Source organism: Globicephala melas, chromosome 5 (genome assembly GCF_963455315.2).
Source record: "Globicephala melas chromosome 5, mGloMel1.2, whole genome shotgun sequence".
Lineage (NCBI taxonomy): Eukaryota > Metazoa > Chordata > Mammalia > Artiodactyla > Delphinidae > Globicephala > Globicephala melas.
Window position 1 is genome coordinate 66,375,611 of NC_083318.1, and position 21,696 is coordinate 66,397,306.

The window sequence follows — 21,696 nt, forward strand, 5'->3', positions numbered from 1 at the left end:
CTTGCCTACTACATGGGAACTGGTTTTATACCTAACAGAGAGATGGGTATCCCAAGACAATTAGATGTTATAATGAACACTTAATTAGAATGGTGGGTTCCTGACTCTGATTCATTTTCATGCTAAATAAATCTTGGCACCTCTAAGTATAACGATATTTCCAGATCACTGTCTTGGTCCTATACCCCCTACAGTTGTAATGCAGACAGTTACGTTCAAAAATATTTTTATATTGCCTCTAGGAGTAATGCCTTACAAGACTCTGAAGAGTGCTGTTTATGATTTACTTACAGATATGACAATTAAAAATTGCACTAAAGATTTTAATTTAATATTTGGTATAAATAAATTTAGTTAAATAAAAATGGAAGGAAATTTATGTCATACATACAAACCACAGAGCAGATGTTTTACCTGGTGAACTCCAAGACATTGAGCAATTCGTATCTTTCTTCCTGCCCCAGCTATGAAGAAAAGGAAAACTTGATTACATAGAGTTGGCATCTTTGGCGTCTTGGAAATAAACCCTAGTCATGAAATTTTAATGTAAAAAATGTCAACACAAACAAATTGTCCCTTCTGAAATACATCATCTTTAATTGAACTTACTAACTTTTCAAGTTAAGATGGAAGATTGAACATACACATTTAATTTTCATCCTTCCCAAAGCCCCATCAAAACTACAGAAAAAAAAAAAAAAAAAACACTTCAGAAAGAAACTTGCAATGGCAGGAAAATAAGAGAAGAGAAAATTGCACAAAAAACATGGAAACCAGAAAAGAGATCAGTGAGAAACGCATCCTTAGCAGATACAAGAAGTTTCAAAGCCTGCAGTAGCCATGGGAAAAGCTGAGAACCAACCCGATTTGTACCACATAATCCCTAAGAGGCTGAAGGAAGTGGAATAGCAGGTAGCTCTAGAACTGGGAGGAAAGAGAGGGGCCTAAAATGGGAGGACTGGGAAAGAGCTACTAGAAAAGCAGCTCTGGGCACTGGCTCTTCCTGCATACTGGCAGAAGACCGAGGCTTTGCTCTATAGAGGGTAAAACAGAGGCTCTTTCATCTAGAAGTCGACTGGCACACTTGAAGATACAGCACTGTTATCATATTTGTACTAGAGGCTAGGTCCCAATGACCCCAACCCACTTGGCCCCCACCTTCTGGCAGTCAGACCTTTCCAGGTGGAAATCAGAAAATGAAGCTCTGGGGAATTCACAAGACCAAGAGAAGCCCTAAAGGTACAGACAACCACGACTTCCCAAAGGAATCCCACCAGACCACCCCACAGTGAAGCCCAATGTTGACAAATACCCTCATGCTCAGAACTGCCACACCAGCTTTCAAGTTCTTCACTCTTAACCATGAGAAAACCAAAGATTAATAGATATTCAAGGACAGCTATTAACATGGATCACAGATACCCAAAACAAACAGATAAGAGCAATTTGGAGGAAAGAGAATTCAAAAAGAAAACATCCATGTCTGCCTGTGGAGTGTCAGGCTCTGGGTTTCTTGATGGACGTGAGGGGCTGGTGGACAGGTCCTGGATGCCTCTTCCCTCCATTTCAACACCAGAATGAAGTGGTTTGTCATATGCTTTCTATGGGCATTTTCTGTTGTCTCATTGGAACTGGATTACTGTGGCTTCCTGGTGGCATAAAACTTTTTGCAGTGTTTTATACCTTTGCCAATATTGCTGTACTCTCCAGTATATGCTTTTTAATGGCATTCATGAAGCAAATGAAGAAAATGTTTGAAACAAAAAGATGGCTTGTACAATTGTTATGTTTTTGTGATTATTATTTAGGTCCTGTATACTGCTCTTTGGTGGCATAGGAGGAGACTGGCCTTATGATTCTGCATTTTGAAGCTCTTGTCAAAGAACTGGCACAGTCTAGTATACATCCCATATGCAAGTGTTGCAGTAATTAAATGCTGTTCTTTTCTCCTTAGTGGAGAATGGGAAACTCTGGAAAAGAACATTGAAAGTTGATATTTAATTTTTGGTGAAGTATCACTTTCCCATTGCAATAATCAAAACAACTATAATGACAGCTTAAGACCACTTTATATTCCAGTAAAAACCATATGCTTATTTAAACTGTTAAATGCTTGTAATTGTTGAAAAAAGAAAACGTCAAAAAACTATCATTATTCCTCCCAGAGAAGAAACATAAGTACAACACCTGTGAAACAAGAACAGGGTACTATTAAAAAAAAAAGAAATACTGAAAAAACAATAAAAGCTTCTAGAAACTCAAAACATGATAGCAGAAATGAAAAGAAAATCAACAGAAGTCTGAGAAGATAACACGGAGGAAAACTTCCAAAAAGTAGAACAAAAAGGCAAAGACATGAAGAGCAGGACAGAAAAGTTAAAAGATGCGTTCAAGAATTCTAAAAAGAGAGAGCAGAGGAAAAAGAGGGAAGGAAAATGAATAGACTCATTCAAGAAAATTTTCCATAATGGAAGGATATTGATTTCCAAATGGAAAAGTGTCCACTCAGTGCCCAGTACGATGGGTTAAAATATTCTCACTAAGGACACTGTCATGAAATTTCAGAACTTTTGGGACAAGGAACATCCCACAACCTTCCAGAGAGAGAGGGGTGGGCAAGTCACAAAGACTGGAGCCACAGTGGCTTATGACTTCTCAATTAGGTGTACTGGAAGCCAGGAGACAGAGGAACAGTAAAAATTCTTCAGGAAACTGATTTCCACCCTGGAGTTCTACATTCAGCCAGACTACCAATTAAGTAGAAATATAGGATAAAAAATGTTTAGACTTGAAAGAACTAAACAAAACAAAACAAAAAACCAAATAACTTTCCATGCACCTTTTCTCAAGAAGCCAATAAAGAATGTGTTCCACAATAACAAGAGTAAGCCAAGAACAAAGAAAATATGGGATCCAGGAAACAGAAAATCTAACACAGAAGAGAGGTGAAGAAAGTCCCCAGGGAGACAGGAGAGCGATTCCTCCTGACAACCACGAGTAAGACTGAACTGTCCACCAGGGCAGCTTGGAGCCCTGAGTCAGGAGCTAAGTTTACTGAAGGCTGTCACTACTGTGACTTCCGCTTCTCTAATAACACCTTTTCAATAGGATGAAATTGATAGAAAATGTGTTCTATCAACACCAGCGAGTTTACTAAGAAAGAAGTTTTGACTTACGGGAAATAGAAAGTCCAAAACAGGAGACAATCAAAAGGAATTCCAAGTGCCAGAGAAGCAGGCAAAACTGGCCCAGACCAAGGAGAATGGAGGACTTCTGGAGGGATGTCTCAGGGAAACAACTACCCACTGGCAGATTATCTGGTGTAATTGTACCAATAAAAGTGCACTAAGAAGGTATGGAACAATTAGTAGTAGGTAGAAAGTCAAGCAATTGGAAAAAAGACAAGAGATTCATGTTTAGAAAATAAAGAAAAAATATTTATTTTCAGGAGATAATTTTGTTTCTGGACAGACAATATTAAAGAAAAGAAAATAGGGACTTCCCTGGTGGTGCAGTGGTTAAGAATCCGCCTGCCAACGCAGGGGACACGGGTTTGAGCCCTGGTTCAGGAAGATCCCACAGGCCATGGAGCAACTAAGTCCGTGCACCACAACTACTGAGCCTGCGCTCTAGAGCCCGCGAGCCACAACTACTGAAGCCCAGGCGCCTAGAGCCCGTGCTCCACAAGAGAAGTCACCGCAATGGGAAGCCCGTGCACCACAACAAAGAGTAGCCCCTGCTCGCCACAACTAGAGAAAGCCTGCACGCAGCAACGAAGACCCAACGCAGCCAAAAATTAAAAAAAAAAAAAAAAAAAGAGTATGCATTCCTCTGTGTCTGATTTTTTTTTTCCCCAGTATGATGTTTCTGAGACTTATTAAGGCTCTTGATGAATCGATATTTTACTCTTTTCTATCGTTTAGCTATTCCATTGTATATTACAATTTGTTCATCCATTCGCCTAGTAATGGATATTTGATTTGTTTCTAGTTTTTGGCTACTCTGAATACAGCTGCTATGAACATTCCATGACACATCTCTCTGTGGACATATGCTTTCACTTCTCCTGGTTAAGTATGAGTAAAACCGCTGGGCTGGGTACATGTTTACCTGTGTTGGAAAACTCTAAAAGGATTTCCAAAGGGATTGTACCATCTTACACGTCTACTAGCAAAAACAGGTGATCTACTTGCTCTGCGTTTTCCTTCACATTCGGTGCTGCCAATGTTTTTAATTTTACCTTTTGTGTGGGTATGCAGTAGTATCTCATTGAGACTTTAATTTGCATTTCCCTGATGACTGATGATGTGTTCTCACGTGCTCACTGGCCATCTGTATATCTTCTTTCGTGAAATGTTTGTTCAAGTCTTTTGCCCATTTAAAAATCTGGGTCCAAATACTTGTTTAACCAAATACTGTAATATAATTATAATACTATTGGGAAGGGATGGTGAGTCAAGAGAAATAACTCCTCATTTAATATAACTGAATAGAAAGTCAGTAGATATGTCTAAAATTGAAGAATCAATACATATATCATTCATCAAACATTAAAAAATATATATAAGATGTGTAAATGTCCGAAGAAATAGCTAAAAGAATAGAAAGTTTTTGCTTCTGGGGAGGAGAACTAGAGTTGGGAACCTCTATTCTATTTTGAGCTTCTTTGGTATTGTTTTATCTTTGAAGCTAAGCATATGTATTACTTTGATAAAAAACAGACTTAAAAATAAATAACTTACTGAATCTATAATCACTGAGTCAGGTGTTCTTCCAGTGAAAACAAAATTCAGTTGCTTGGCTGCTCTGACCAAGGCTCCTTCATCTGTTTTAGGAAAACAGGACAAAGCAAATATACAGTGAAAAAAAAATTACCCCAAATACGACAGAAAGACACTATTGCAATCCAATTTTCTGCTTAATTTTAAAAAGAATTACAATTCTTTTTATTCTGGCTCCTTTTACTGAAATCCACTTCTTTTAAAATTATACGACAATGCCAAAGGAATGAGTAGAATGATCTTAAGAATCTGAGACACATATAGACCCCAGAGTCATATTTCTGAAGACTAAGTTTCACTGTTAGCCAAACATACCTAAGAAGGATAATTAAATATACCCCTTGGTCCAGCATATTCTCTGGAAAACTTTTCTCAAAATGAATGATGCATAAAAAAATGAGGAAATCCTACATTTGCCAACAACATGGATAGACATGAAGGCATCATGCTAAGTGAAGCAAGCCAGACAGAGAGAGAAAAATACTGTATGATCTCACTTATATGTAAGATCTAAAGGGAAAAAAAAGAAAACAAACCCCAAACTCATAGAAAAAGAGATCAGATGTGGTTAGCAGAGGTGGAGGGTGGGAGAAGGGGCAACTGGAGAAAGGTGATCGAAACGTACAAATTTCCAGTTATAAGATAAATAAGTACTAGAGATACAGTGATATACGTAAATTATTTCTTAATAAAACTGGAAAAAATGAATGGCATGAAATTGCCTTAAGTTTTATCCTTTTCTTCCTAAAATGTTTAATGTAGAAAAACTAATACTATTAATGTTGAGGGGTCAATTTAAATGGATATAAATGAACTGATGCTTTGTTGTATTATATATTATTTACTTACATCACCCTGTTACATCAGACCTTCTTGTTTCTTAGGGAAGGGTGTGGGATAAAACATTCACATAGCTTCTATCTTAATGATATGAGATCTTTTGGTTTTTAGGAATTTGGTACATTCTACAAGGGAGCAGGTGCTGGTTGATAATACAGTTTAAAACACTTATTAAAAAAGTTCCCCAAAGTGTGTTCATTCTTTCCTGAAATCTTACAATCATCAAATTGACTATTTACCCAATTTTTCATTGAAAATAAGCCTAAGTATTAAATAATGATAACTGTGCTAATACATATTTTATGGAATCCCTTCAAATGTGTAAAACTTTTCCCATCCAAATAAATACACAACGAACTCCCTGATTATCATCTCCAAGAGAAGACAGCAAAATTGGTATTCTAAAATGCGCTCTATTTAAGCAAACAGATCTTCCTTTTCCTGTCTGCTTATGTGCAAAAACAGTTTATGACTAACAGTTTATTCTTAGTTATTTATAAAGAAGGGAGAATTTACTATGTGTATATATAAAGTACCATTTTTTTTACTTGTGTGAATTTTGTTATTCAAATTTACATGTAATTTATGCCATATAACAAATGTTACACAAAGTTATATATTTTAAAATATATATATTTAATTTTGAAAGCCAAGGTTTATCTAATTAGTAAATAAAATTTGTAATCTGAAAAACATAACTTGTTTATTTTACTTCCTCAAATTAAATTTTTCTGAACAATCTCAAATTTCAGAACAATTTTCCAGCAAGAAATACCTCACAATTGCTTCATTTGTACCTGGAGATGCTGCCTGGTAAATAATCTTATCACCTTCCCGCTCTGGTACTGCTGTGTGACAAACTGCCATCATTGTAAGAAATTCACATATTATAGGTGCAGTTGGCTGTAAGAAATAAACACATAATTTAGCCACTTTCATTTAAACATTTGACACTAATGATAGTAATACTACTTCATGCATATTTACTAAGAGTGCAGCTGTTAAATATTGAAGGTGTGGAAGTCAAGAAGCCAACAACTATTATGAAGAAAAAATATTTTTAACTAAAATCATTCATTCGTGCACCCTCTCATTCCTTTTCAAACATTTATATAAGACCACTTTGTCTTGTTAAATAGAAACCGTACAGCGAAAAAGGCAGATATGGTTGAATCTTGTTATTAAGGACGGGAGAGAAATTCTAAAATGTTCATTTACCTGGTTCTAATTCCTGATCAGATCTATATTTTAGGCATCTACTCTTACTGTGGTTCCACTACTTTGGGCTGAGATGACGGTGGCAGGGGATTCCTCTGTAAGGTTTGTCTTCTCTTTTTGCAAAAATGGCAACCTTAACCTGATACACGTTTTACTAAATAAAAAAGGATTGATTGAGAAGTCCTTTATACAATGGACTCTCATGGCCTGAGGAAGACAAGATCCTTTCTGCAAGAAAGCAGTCAGATTTTTAAACTTAAACATCTTCTTGTCTGGTACCTGATGAAGAAAAATGTCATTCGAATTAATAAAGGAAAAATATTCCTCTATGCTCTTGGACCAAAAAAGTGAAATGACTGGAAAGGTAAATCCGAACATTATTTGAAAAAAAACTGTGTTAAGCCTCGAAGAGCAGACAAAACAGACAAGGTCCCTGATATGTGAAGCTTTGACTAGTGGGGAAAACAGAACATAAATAGTATGCAAGCATTATTTATTTATAGTGTGAAAAGAGCTTCAAAGGATAAATGTGCAAATATCATATAATATGATATAGGCCAGTCTGTGGTTGTTCTCATGACAATGTGATTTTTAAGCTGCTGAAGTTTTAGCCTCATGAAGAACTAAGCACAGTTTTCCAACAAGCAGGAATCACACATGACTGAAAAGGTTCTAAAGGAAGAAAGAATGAAGTGTGTTTGAGAAAATAAAAGAAAGCCGGTGTAGCCTGAGGAGAAAGAAAGGAAGGGTAGCTCTACGTGAGGCCGAAGACTTAGGCAGGGGCCGGACCATGTAACTTTGTAAGTTGAGAGGGAAGCCCTCTGGCATGGTTTTAAACAGGAGAGTGATGGGACTTGATTTACATTCGCATCATTCCAGCTGCCACGTGCAACAAGAACTGGAGGGGGTAAAAACGGAAACAAGGAGAATGGTTAGGAGGCTGCTGTAATCCACCTGGAGGATACCAGTAGTTTGGACTGGGGTAGAGAAAGTGAGAATGAAGTGAAGAAGACATTTAGGATATATTACAGAAAGTCATATTGACAAGGGCTTAGTGACTCATTACAGATCTGGAGATGGAGGGGAAGGAGGTATCAAAAGCAACCCTAAGTTCCTAGAATGAGTAATAAGACAGTTAGTTGATGGTGCAATTTACTGAACCTGAGAACACAAGAGGGAAGAGGTGGGCCTAGGTCTAGATTTTGTGCATCTGGAAGCTCATGCTTTGTTGAAGGCAAAAATAACCACATGAACACATTACTAGGGCCCTGCCCAGGTGGTAAGTCCATCAGTCCTAGGAAGGGACTAGGTTTTGGGGTGATGAGCATGAGTTCAAGTTCTGACACATTGAGCTTGAAGCGATTGTGAGAAAAAATTGGGGGTTTAAACTTAGGAGACCATATCATTTGATCGGATGGAATTTTAGTTAAGTATCAGTAACTTGCATAAGTGGAATGTTCACATTGGGTGGCAGATGTCTGAAGTTCTTATTGTATAGATTTAGCACTGGCCAGTAATTCTGAGCAGGAAATTCATTTCTATAGATGTTCTGAAATTGTTAACAATGAGCTGCTTCATACAAATAGAGTTCTAGAATTAATATATAATATTTTTAAAAACAGAATGTTGATTAATGACAATTGTTAAAACTAAATTTCTAACAACCATGAATTCATGTTGGCCAAGTAAAAAGAATTTAGAGATAATAGATTTTGCTAATTATCAGAAATGATCATGAAACTAAAAAAAGGAATATTTAAACATGGAAGATAATTCAGAGAAACACTCATTAGTTTTCATTTATTAATGAAAAGATAATAGTATTATGTTGCTTACATGATTATTTTGGAGGTTTTCCAGCAATGATGAATCACTAAATGTTTTTTCATCTCCAAACTGTGAGCTCTGCCTAAAGGGGAAAAAAATTGGAGCAAACTTGGTTCATTTATACAAGCCCACTGATCTGTTTGTAAGTTACTTTTTTAAAAAAATTTTGAATTTTATTTATTTTTTTATACAGCAGGTTCTTATTAGTCATCCATTTTATACACATCAGTGTATACATGTCAATCCCAATCTCCCAATTCATTCCACCCCCACCCCCACCAGCCGCTTTCCCCGCTTGGTGTCCATGTAAGTTACTTTTAAAATAAATCATTATGCCTGCAAACTCTTAATAGATTAAATATAATTTAGTCTGCACTTCTAAATAAGACATCACAGATTTCATGACTGAATCATAAAATATTTTCCAACATTCTAAAATGTGAAAGTCTTTTGCAGTGTAATGAGTCTTTTACAGTTCATTTTCCTGGGGTAAAATTATGTTGTAGTCACATGAAATTTAAAAAAAGTAACAAAACTGCTGAAATACCTGGGACTGAAATTTTCTACTTCCAAAATTTTTCCAAGTTTAAAAATTTTTGAGAATTAATGGAGGTATTATAAAAAATAATATCCTTTTACTTTAGCCATGAGAAATTATTTGAAGTGACTAATACCACATGATTATCATATGAAACTAAAATATGAATAAACTGTTTACATATTTCATCAACATCTATCTATCACTAACAAATACCTGATATATTTATGTACATATCACATTTACTCTGTATATAAGGAGAACAAACCATAAAAGTGCATGGGGTTTTGTGTTGTGGTTGTCTTCAGATCAGCAAACATGAACTCCATATGAAACAAATCAAATCAGAATTGCTTCTATAACCTAGCTATTGCTAGTCTCATAGCCATGCGATTTAATATCAAAATGCTGAGATTCGAAGGAAGGACAAGAAACATTTACGTGGAAGTACCAAACCCCAAGGGTATACTTTTCAATGTTCAGTGAAAATATATAGATCTAAAGCTTTTGTGCACAGATGGAAATATCAGAAATCGCTGAGGAAAAAATAACATGTTCAATACTAAATAATTGTAATCCAGAAAGCTTTTAATCACAGTTTTTACAGGTTACAAAGAGTATTATCAGTGTCAGTGTCCCAAATATCAAGAGTTTCATATTTTAAAGCCAGCTGCTTGAAAGGAAGGAGAAATCATTAAAAAAAAAAGAGTGTGAAATCATTGAACATAAACCATATTGTCAATATATGTATTTTACCCATAAACCAAAGAAGGAAGTTAGAGTGTTTATAGTAAAATATGTCTTTATTTACATGTAATAGTCTGGTCTATTAATTCTCAAAATTGTAATATAATTCAGCTTTATTAGCATGTAGTAGATCAGAATTTTCAAAAACATCAGTGGGAGACAGAATAAACACATTATGTTTTATTATTATTACTACTACTATTATTTCTCCTCCTCCTCTAGTTTTAAAGATGAAAGGAAAAAAATCCAAGAACTTTTAAACAACTTATCAATGGGTGGACAGAAAAAAATTAACGTACATTTCTCCTCCAAGTAATTCTCATTTCTTAAAAATAGTTAATTATTCAAGTCTCTATAAAATTTCCCTATTATTTATAAAATGTATTATTAATAGTTCTTAGCTATACTTCCCCACTTTTTATTAGATAATAATTATTGAAATGTCAAGGAATATTCACAGTAACATCTTTCATGTGGAGATCTATTTTCCCTCTAAAGAATTCCAGGCTAAAAGCCTTTATAAATCTGAAGATATGTCTTATTAATCTCACCAGTAATTCTTTCATTTCATAAATCACAGTTAACACAATTGATAAAACTTTCAAATGTTTTATAACAAATAACACTAGATATGCAATTGAAATATTTATTAATACATGGACACATCCTGCCCTCTATTCATCAGTGAAGCCTTCTGACAAGGATAATGCTAAATAACTCTTCTCCCAGGAAGCAGCTTCCTTTCCAGGATCATAAAAACCACCAGCAATTCATCTGCTAATCACATAGCCTGGGTTGGATACCTCAGGCATGGAGCTCTCACTACCCCTCTCCAAAATCTCACAAAATGTTCACTTTTAGTAAAAGTAAACAGATAAAATTAGGAAGCTCAAGTCATTGCAAAATAAGGACCAACTGCATTAAATGTAAAATAGTTTTAACTGTTAGTTGACAAAGCTATATGAATCCGGAAACTGCTCAAAAATAAAAGTGCAAGGCAACATCTACATTTTGTTAAAATTTTCCATAGAAGTTTTCAGGTGACACTTTGCCTCAAAAGGAGACAAAGAAATTATGGTGTTTTGCAAAAAGTAATAAGGCAGGGGTTGTAACGTTAAGGTAAAGAGAAAACTGAGCAGTTAACCCACAATGTCATATAATTTGCAGCTTCTTGTAGGCTGATTTAAAAGCTGTGATACATTGTAAATAATTATTTCCTGATCATCCTAATATGAAGAATCTATTTTTTATAGCAATAAAAATTGAGAAGATTCAGAATTTTATGAATAAATATAAATTAGAATAAATATGGCCTAATCAGCATTAGTTAATTTCTTTTTTTTTTTTTTCCTTTGGCTGTGCTGAGGGGAATGTGGGATCTTAGTTGCCTGACCAGGGACTGAACCCTTGCCCACTGCATTGAAGTGTGGAGTCTTAACCACTGGACCGCCAGGGAAGTCCAGTATTAGTTAATTTCATACACGACAGTGTGGACTATGAAATCATGTCAACAAGAGAGTCATCAGAAAAAAAGGAAAAAAGTTCAAGCCATACCTTTTACCTTAAACCAATGGGTGAATGACTTAATAAAAGTACTAAAGTGAAAAATAATTATTTTTAACTAAGTTAAAAAATAACTTAGGAGTAGAAAAGGCCTAAGTATTATACATGATTCAGAAAACAAAACAAATAAAAAAATCTGACTGTATAAAGCTAAAACATTTCTGCATAGCAAAAACTATTGCAAGCAAAGTCAAAAGTCAAATGACAAACTGGGAAAAAAAAATATTTCCAACACATATAATGAAGGTTATTTCACTTAAAATAAAAAGGATTTGTAGAAACCAATAATAAAACAATCAACAATGCAGTAGAACAATGAGCAGAGGATATAAACACACAGTTCACAAAGAAGGAAATCCAAGTGGCTTTAAATGTACATGTAATTTTACCTCATAATGAGAGAAATGAGATTTAAATTTATGAATTTCGCAGAAATAAAGTTTGACAGCTCTACTGCTATGATTATGGGAAAACAGTTAAACCATCTATCATTGGTGAGAATGAAAATTGGTGCAATTTCTAAAAAGGGATATTGGCAATTTCTATCAAAATTTAAAATGCATGTAATCCTTTGATCCAGAAATTCCAGTTCTAAGAATTTACACTACCTGGTGCAAAATGCTGTACGACGAAATTCATTCTTTGCAGCGCATTTTTAATAGCAAAAGATTAGAACTAACCCAAAGTTTATTAGGATTGTTGCTTAAAAACACTGTGGTACATCCACATAACAGAACGCTATACAAAAAATGGGAAGCTCTCCATGGACTATGGACAAATCTCGAAGATGCACTATCAAAGGAAAAGCTGGTACAAAACAGTATGTATAGTATGCTTCACTTTCTATAAAAATATGAGAGAAAAAAATACATGCATGTATATGAGTAGAGTAGATGTGGAAGGATACACCTGAAATTGGTTACATTGGCTGCCTTCAGGAGGGGAAATGGAGGTTAGAAGACAGGTAAGGGAGGGAAACCTTTCCCTCTTTACATCCTTTGAACTTGTAACATGTTAATGCATTATGAACTTAAAAAAAAATCAAATTTAAATTAAAAATAAAAAACCACAACAAAATCCACGTCAGAACAAAATCCAATCCTGTCAGCTGAAATATATACACATCCTACATACAAACTAAATGTATACCTTATATACATATACACGCTACACACATGCACACGTGGGAAGACAAAGGCAGTCTGACTGCAAAGCACTGTTTTTTGAAAGGATCTACACCTTCTGCTTTTGAATGGTGCTACTGTTCCAAGTCAAAATTCCTTAGAGGGAGATTTTCAGAAATGAATTTGTTATTCAGTATCAGGTCCAGTCAAGTCCAAGAATATGAACAAGCTATTGAATTCAATTATAATATTTTTGTTAGACACCGGTTTTGACCAAAGTAATGAGATCTGCTTTTCTGTGTGGTTCAAAGTATTTCTGAAGGCAATTATAAAAGAGGAGTTCCAAAAACGTTTTGTGAAATGGTTGCTTCATTGGAATAAATAAATTACCTGTCAAAGTGACTACTTTGAAGACCAACACTAATTTGGATGTGTTAGATCTCATTATTATACAGTCACACCTGGAAGAATGTTTTAGTGAGCCTAACGATTGCAGCAGAATAAATAAATACCACTCATTCCATACATACTTACAGACCAAAACGAAATGAGAAAATAAGACCAGAAAATGGTACTATCCACTGATACCGTGATAATACTAAAAACCACAGTGAAATGACTAAGCACAGAACACTTTAAGGTAATCCTCCTGGAGAATCACCCTCGCTAGCACTTACTTAAGGAAAAACAACAACTATCAGAAAGAATAATGAGAAACCATACCAAATAGTTAAGAGAAAGTGAAATAATATGTTATTTGGGATTTGCCTCAAAGTAATAGCGAGGGGAAATATAGACGAATTGAAATTGGATTTGAGTACGTATTATTGAAGCGAGTGAATGAGTACATCTGTCTCCTTCTGTTTATGCTTGATATTTTCCACCAAAAAATTAGAAAAAGAAAAAAATGTAATGAAATATACAGTTTTGGAAAATAAGCGCATCTTAGGGCTGCATGGATGTTGATAATAAGCAGATGTTTTTGTGCATTCCTCTAAATATTGATACTATCTGTCTAGAGAATGGTAGTTTTTTAATAGAAATGAACTAATCTATAAGGTCATATGTTAGCTGATGGTACTTGGCAATAATAAGAAACCCATACCAATTCTGGAGTAAGTGGCTACTGGCTGGGAAATGATTTCATCTCTGTAAACTATTTATACTAATAGATTTAAGTGAGTAGAGCTACAGCCATCATCCAATTATTTTTAATGTCAAGAAAGTGTTTTTGAAACATTATAGATTTGCCTTCAAATTTGACTAAATGTAAATATGTTAAATAATCTACACACACTTAAGTGTTAACTGTTATGTGTTTTTTGTTTTTTTTTTTTCTTGCGGCACGCGGGCCTCTCACTGTTGTGGCCTCTCCCGCTGCGGAGCACAGGCTCTGGATGCGCAGGCTCAGCGGCCATGGCTCACGGGCCCAGCCGTTCCGCGGCACGTGGGATCCTCCCGGACCGGGGCACGAACCCGTGTCCCCTGCATCGGCAGGCGGACTCTCAACCACTGCGCCACCAGGGAAGCCCTGTTATGTGTTTTTTAACTTGGTATTTTTGTGGCAAATATGGTTCACGTAGGGTAGTAAAATATATAGTACAGGCCTCAGGTTTTATATGTGGAATCAATGAACTTCACATTGAAAGGGGAAGCTGCTGACTGTCAGACAAAAATAAACTTTCAAATTTTGGATTAATATAGTCAGCTACACTCTCCAGTTTATCCCTGAAGACGAGCAGCATGAAGATATGGCCAGGTACCTGGAGCGTAGGATTCAACCAGGATAACACTTTCAATCTTGGTTTCACTGGCAACACGAAACCAAGTGTATCAGATTAGGCAGATGCCAGATTTAGGACTGTGCAAAGTTGTGTCCCCCCATGCTAACTTTTCTCAAGTCGGTCAGTTAAACTTTACTTGCTCTTGCTACCTTAACAAAACAAGAAAGAAAGAAAAAATAAAATAACAAATAGTAAGGATATCTTTTGCTCTAAAAGCAGATATTTTTGAAGCCTGTCGGATGTAATATAACCAGCACGTACTTCATAACCAGGCTGAGAGAGGTTTTAATTCTTTCTCCCATGTTTACTGGTTGTATACTTTGGGGCAAGTTACTTATTAGCTTCTTTGCCTAAATTTCACCAACTTTAGAATGGTCATGTCAATTTTAACTCCTCAAATATGTCTTGAAGATTGAGCGAGAGACACCAGAGCTAACACTTTCTGTGAGCTTACTATGTCCAGACACTATTCTAAGCACTTTAAAAACGTAATTCTCTTAATCTTCACAGCCTCCGTATGATGTCCACATTCTACCAGATGAGGAATCACAGGCATAGAGGTTTGGTAATTGGTTCAAGGGCACCAGTAGGATCAGGATGTGAACTTCGGTAGTCAAAATCCTAAGTCTGTATCCTTGACAACTGTATAGGACCAAGGACACAACTAAAGTTCAAGTAGTATCTATTCCTTCATCTTTGCTGCCTACAGGTAACTACTGGATAGATCAGGAATCCAAGTATATATTTAAAATAAAGCTTACTTTATTAGAAAGTTGGCAAAAGCCTTCCCTTTTATTTTAAAAAAGTATCATTAATATCTAAGTTTATATGTAACTGCAAGTGGAATGGTACAAAAATTTATGAAAAAGCTGGCATTTTTTAATTTGGAGTTACCTAGTTTAGAATATCAAATTTCCCAAAAGGGTGTTTTACAAAAAGAACTTGTTAAACAGATAAAATAACATCTTCTCTTTCCAATAGTGATAAAATCATGAAACAACCTCTATTGAAAGTAGGATATCTTAAATGACCTGAATAAACAACAATTTTTAACATTTCCATCCAATCTTAAGAAAAATATGATGAAGGTAATTTCCTTCTCTTAATATGTGAGTTACCTTAGAAAAACATATATTAATCCTACACTCATGAACAGTGTTCAAAATGAATAGAATTATGTTAATTCTACAGAAAAGCAACAAGATATAGTCAAAATTTTAACTACGTTCTCAAAAGATTAAATAAAAGGGAATATCTACATCATTAAACTTGAGTTACCCACCGACAGTAAGATGCTTTGGCACGTTTAAAAATACTAAAAATTATTTGGTTGTGGGTAGGTGATCAAATGTATGATACTCCAAGCAGTGAGCTTAAATATAATGATTCATCAGTTATCACATGAACCAAACAGCTGCCTCTGTCATTAACCCTAGGTAGTATGAGGTTTACTGCAAATTGTTACTAAATTTCCACTTTACTGAAATAAAATCCAAGTTGAAAAATATGGCTTAATCATAAAATACATGTGTAATCTGAAAACAGAAATGTAACCACATATAAAGCCATGTTTTCTGGAGTTACCAGCATTAAAGGAACCTGTTTTCTAAAATTTCACTTGCCACCAAATCATGATGAATTATCAAAATAAACTTATACCATTCTAAGTAAAAATGTAAATCCATGGGGGGATTTTAAGGTAAGACAAAAAAACCCAATACCTACTGAAATTAACCCTATAAAATGCTGTATTTAACAATTCTAAAAGTAATTCTGTTCCAGTTAACTCTAGTCCTTGGCAGCATGGTTTTCCAACATTTGTTCCAGACATTTAATTTTTAAAATGTTTATTTTCCAGCCTCTAAACAGCTTTAGGAAATTAACAAATATAAAGGTAAAGGAAATTTTCCACTCTGTGGGTGTGTTTCAGTAGCAGCTTTTTGTAGCTCTGTAGAGTATGTAAATAGTGGCAGAAGGTGGCAGTGCTGAGCTAAAAAGAAAAAGAAAATTTCTCGAGCTGTAGCTGAACCTTAGGTAGTAGTCCACAGCCCAGGGACTCTGAGTTGATCATCACATATTTTATTACAGATACATAGCTCTATAAAACTCTAGCAAGCCTAAACTTTGAAAGAAATGTTTATAAAATGACTAAAGGTTATTTGATAGGAAATCAGGGATATTCAACAGATTTTAAGGAATACTTTACAACGTTGTCACCCTGCCTGGTCAGTAATTTTTTCAAAAGTAGTGAAATGTGTCTAACAAAACAATAAAATGCAAACCTTTTAAGGGGATCTATGAGACAGAAAGGTCCATGCAGCTTACCATTCATCAGGAGAGCAGCCATAATCCTCAGGTTCAGGGACATGGCTTCAGAAAGCAAGAGGAGGGACAGAAAGAAAGGACAAAACAATCACAGAAAGGCTGGAAACATAAAAGCATGAATAAGGGAAGTACTGAGAGACAGATCTTGAAAAACTTAAGAAAATAAACTTTTAGTTAATTTTGAAAGAATGGCAGTTAGTACAGTAAGTATGATTTATGGTAACTAAGCAGATTGACAAAGTTATTCTTTAACTGGATAGTCAACTTGCTCCTTCACCATGAAATTTCTTGATTTTATGCAGAGAATTCAGTATTCAGTAGGAAATATTGAACTTAATAGTTTAAATATATGCTAAAGCCAATGGAAAATTAATCACATATTGCATAATCAGAATAAATGGTTTAATGAAACAAACATGTTAATACCTAAGAACACAAACTATCACACTGATAAAATCTGCCAAGTATTGAAAACATTTCAGAAGTAAATCTGACTACCATGAGGGGATGGTTCTTTTTTTTTTTTTTTTTTTTTTGCGGTACGTGGGCCTCTTACTGTTGTGGCCTCTCCCGCTGTGGAGCACAGGCTCCGGACGCGCAGGCCCAGCGGCCATGGCTCACGGGCCCAGCCGCTCCGCGGCATGTGGGATCTTCCCAGACTGGGGCACGAACCCACGTCCCCTGCATCGGCAGGCGAACTCTCAACCACTGTGCCACCAGGGAAGCCCGAGGGGATGGTTCTTTAAAGAGTTATATTAAAGTAAAAATCAACTGCATTGCTATAACTAAAGGGGACCAAGCAAAAACACTGTGTCAAGTTCTGCCAAGTCGCACTGCTGTTGTACAGCAGCCCTGGATCTCATACCTGGAGAGGGGCTTGTACTTCTCAACTCAGGCAGCTTTTGAAAAGCCTCAGAGCTCAAGGCTTAGGGTCGCTCTCCCTGGGTGTGGTCCAGCCCTGGCAGATGCCGAGAGCTATTCAGAATGTGATGAGGTGAGCAGCAGGCGACCCACATACCTGTTACTTATTCTGTCTGCATGAGTTTCCCCAAGATCATTGCTCCAGTGGCTCTGGTGTGTATGTTCTGTCTGGTTATTTGCCTTTGTGGGTCAGTGCTGTTATATCTGCTTGGTAAGTTCTTTACTTAAGCCAACTCATTCTTGATCGCAGCCTTAAGCATCACAGTCCCTGATCTCCCTGATTAGATCACCCTCCTCCTTCACTCCCAATCACAGGCTTACACAGACCTTTGTACTGTGCTATGATTTTATATTTGTCTGTATGATTTCTTAACTATATCCATTAACCTCCAATTAGACTATAAACTTTAGGAGGGCAGAAGCCATGTCAACTTTTGCTGATCATTAAATCTCCATCAGCTAACAAAGTGCTACATACATCTAAAGCACTTTGTTGAGGCATGTGAATGAACAAACGGTGTTTACCCAACTTTACCCACCAGTCATGGTGAGCAGTAAGATACATTTATTGGTTATAATATAGACCTTGGGACTATTTTGATAATTGTGAGGTTTCTCATGGTGAACCTCCTCTCAGTGTTAAAGAAGTTGCTGATTCTTTCAGTAAACATTGCTAAACAAAATATTGTGAAATGAAACTACTCACATACTGTTTTCATACATAAATAAAGATTGCTTTTAGGAACATTTGGTTTTTACTTAAAGGGAAAATGTCAATGAAATGTTTTTAATACTGATTAAAATGACTTGCCCATACAAAAAATATTGTTTAGTTTGCTTCACAGAATCTTTTTTTTTTAACCTTAGAGATTGTACTCAGTTCATCAGCTCATTCTAATAGTAAGATCTAAATCATCAACAAAGATAGTACTTAGGATTGTAGTCTAGAACAGTCACTGTATTGCAAATTCTAGCCACTAAACATAAAAGCCTCCTTACCTTTTCTGGCATTCAAGTAACTGTGATAAAACGGAATTATTCCCTATAGGAGGCAATTTGCTGAAATGATGCCTTAATAAATGTTTAACAGCAGAAATTCTAGTTTGTAATAAGTTAAATTACAAATATGACATCACTATTTACATTTAACTAAAAAAAATCTAATGAAACATTCTAATAAGTTTAAGCATGGTGGCATTTCTGACAAAGTTGATCTCTACAAAATAATCATCATTGCTAAATATGTACAAATCTAATGTTATTGCCCATCATGAATCCAATTTAGGGCCAAGGTTATATGAAATGAGAGAAAACTTACTAAGACTAAATTTTGGAGCATTGTTTTACGTGTTAAATATTTTCTTCCTACAAGCCTATGGAATACACTGAACTAGGCAAAGACTGTACTGTCAAGAGGCTTCAAGTCTTGCCCTTCAGACTGCTAAAAGCCAACAGAAATCATCTTTGACTCTATCAGGTAAAAGGAGGCTTTATTTCCTTAAAAAATGCTTAAGAAGCATCAGCTCTGAAATCATTACCCCAAAGGCATTTGTTAATACATGAAAGTTTCTGTTATTTTCCTTTGTTTTGCTGTACTCTGAGGAGATAACCACCATACTTTCTTCTGCTGGAGCTGGAAGTGTACGCATGTAATATCTCCCCATGTTAAACAAGTGTTAAACACTCCTACAGGGCAGGCTGCACAGTATAACCATGTTATGGTTCCTATAACCAAAGAGTGCCCAGAGGAAATGCCAACAGAAAGGTAAGTTTTCAGTCATCACTTTTTCCTGTGGAGTTTGGCGGAATTAAGTAACAGCCACACGTCTCTCCTACTGTAACCACCTGAGTAGTCTGATGTCTCACCGTTTCTCCAAAGCTTTCATATATCAACAACTCTCTACAATGCTGACATTCCAGTTGTCCATTGGGAATGTTTAGGGGAGGGGATGTTGACAAAAACTCGGTCGGGGTTAAGGATCCTAAGAGCACATACACAACTTACTGGAAGTAGTTTAACAACTGGCTTCACTCACAACAAGGCTCTTGGTATTCTTGAAAACATGACACATTATCCAAAGAAGAAAAGTATTTCTGTTTTCACAGTTAAAAATTGCAAATAAAGGAATTCCTATTTTTAAATTTCTAAACATGTTAGAATTTTATACCTGAAAAAGAATCTTGGAGACCATCTGGTCTCACCACCCTCATTTTAAAGTGTTTGGAATATTTGAAAAGAATTGTCTAGGGTCACATGGTGAATTAATGACAAAGCTAGGACTATGACTCATGTCTTACAACTGCACATCAGTGTTAAGAGATGTGATTTTCCCAGGAGAGGAAATTTGTTTCGGTGCAAACTTAATCTAAATGATGACAATATTCAACTCTGAATACTACTTTAACATTTGCCAGTCTCAAACCCACCCTATCATAATACATAATACATAATTGTTAATGACCATATCACCAACAGATACAGGAAGAACAATATTCTTTTACGGTAGTTATTCTTTACAACTACTGCTTGAAAGTGTTTAAGGACTTGTTCCAAGAGTAAGAAAAAATCTTATAAAATGCAAAAGAAAAGAACACCTAGATATCATCCTAGTTTTCTGTTCTGATAAGTTCACAATCAATAATTACTAATTTGAAGAACTTGCTTATTCAACTGGACATTTGACAAATGAAAAAAGGATGTCAATTACCAAACAGAACCCTCTAAAAGTAATATTTATGAATGAATGCAGAATTTGTGTAAAAACAAACATCACCATAAATCTGTTAGCAAGTATAATACAACAAACTCTAGAATCACAGTAGGCCTTTCCTTCTCTCAGCTGGGATAACTGTGGGTCGAACATATAAATGCAAAATGTCAAAGATTATGGTTGAACCTCTCCTGCCCCGGCAGCAAAACGAAGAGGCCTGTAGCAACTGGGGGGAGGAGAGAAGAAGGCCTCTTTTGTCTAAGGGAACTGGGAGGTCTTCAGATAAAAAAGGGAAGATGCAAAATGGCATTCAGCCCTGGAAATAGTAAATAGGCTTCTTAAGTTAGCGGCCTGCCCTTACAGCGTAAAAAAGCCATTACATCAATGCCTTTTTAGCTTCATTTATCCACATAGTTTGAAGTCAATTTTAGTCATACTCTCTACTGACCCAAAGAACATCTGTCTCCATCTATTTCTCTTTGTAGACCCTGCATATGGGAGTAATCACATGCTTTTAGAATTTTTTACCAAGTGGTCATTTATTTGGTTTTAAATAAAGGCATTTTCATAATTCAATACCCTATTTTTATACTGGCTTACTGCTTAGAGACAGAGTATGAGTGGGGAAGGGGTGGGCACAAGCCAGAAAACCCAAAAGCAAGTGCCCTTGCTTGCATGGTTAAGATACCAACATTTACCAGTCTTACTTGTAGATAAAGATAGATGGAAAACCTGATAGTAGGCCAAGGTCAGTCAGCCAGGATGATATTTCATCTTTTGAGCATGCCTTTTTAGGAAATGTAGAAATTAATTTTCTCACATTACCCTATAAAGTGTTTCAAAAAGAAGGCTTTTGAGCAGTTTAGGCAAGAATACCTGGAAGTAAGAAAAAAATGGGTGCTCAACAAGCACATTCTAAAGGAGCCTGATAAGAGTATTTGATGATATTTATTATCTCCCGGATTTAAGAGTTTTGTATCCCTACCTCCTTACCGTCATGAGAAATTTAGATTGCTCTGTGACTGCAAAGAGGAGAGATGATAAAAGAAATCAAAGGGCTAACTATCAGAGAAACAACAATATTTTAACTTGAAAACTTCCCAAGGACAGAATGAATGTTTTAACACATGCAGACTGTACTCTGACTTCATGACATCGGAGAGGGAAGTGTATTTGTACCTTATTACCAGAGCCAGATAGAGACCTTCAGCAGCTCTAAACACTGAAATATTATTGGGCAGAGCCCCTGCCTCATAGGTAATTCCAAATGAAAAACAATACCAAACTATAAAACACAAAACGTACATGCATGCTAAA

The 21,696-nt window shown here is 35.7% G+C and overlaps 1 protein-coding gene across 4 annotated transcripts in view; it reads right to left on the bottom strand.

The window, feature by feature from the left end:
* ATP8A1 (ATPase phospholipid transporting 8A1) overlaps positions 1–21,696 on the bottom strand; it is a 237,352-nt gene that overhangs the window by 130,018 nt on the left and 85,638 nt on the right. For 2 of the 4 annotated variants that reach the window (XM_060299279.1, XM_060299280.1), the window contains exons 15-19: positions 16,748–16,792; positions 8,676–8,748; positions 6,419–6,524; positions 4,743–4,825; positions 415–464 (exon numbers count right to left, since the gene is read on the bottom strand). In XM_060299279.1, coding sequence (XP_060155262.1) covers positions 415–464; positions 4,743–4,825; positions 6,419–6,524; positions 8,676–8,748; positions 16,748–16,792 — 357 coding nt within the window. The remainder of the gene's footprint in view (positions 1–414; positions 465–4,742; positions 4,826–6,418; positions 6,525–8,675; positions 8,749–16,747; positions 16,793–21,696) is intronic. The other 2 variants (XM_070045570.1, XM_030881147.2) reach the window with 1 other exon arrangement.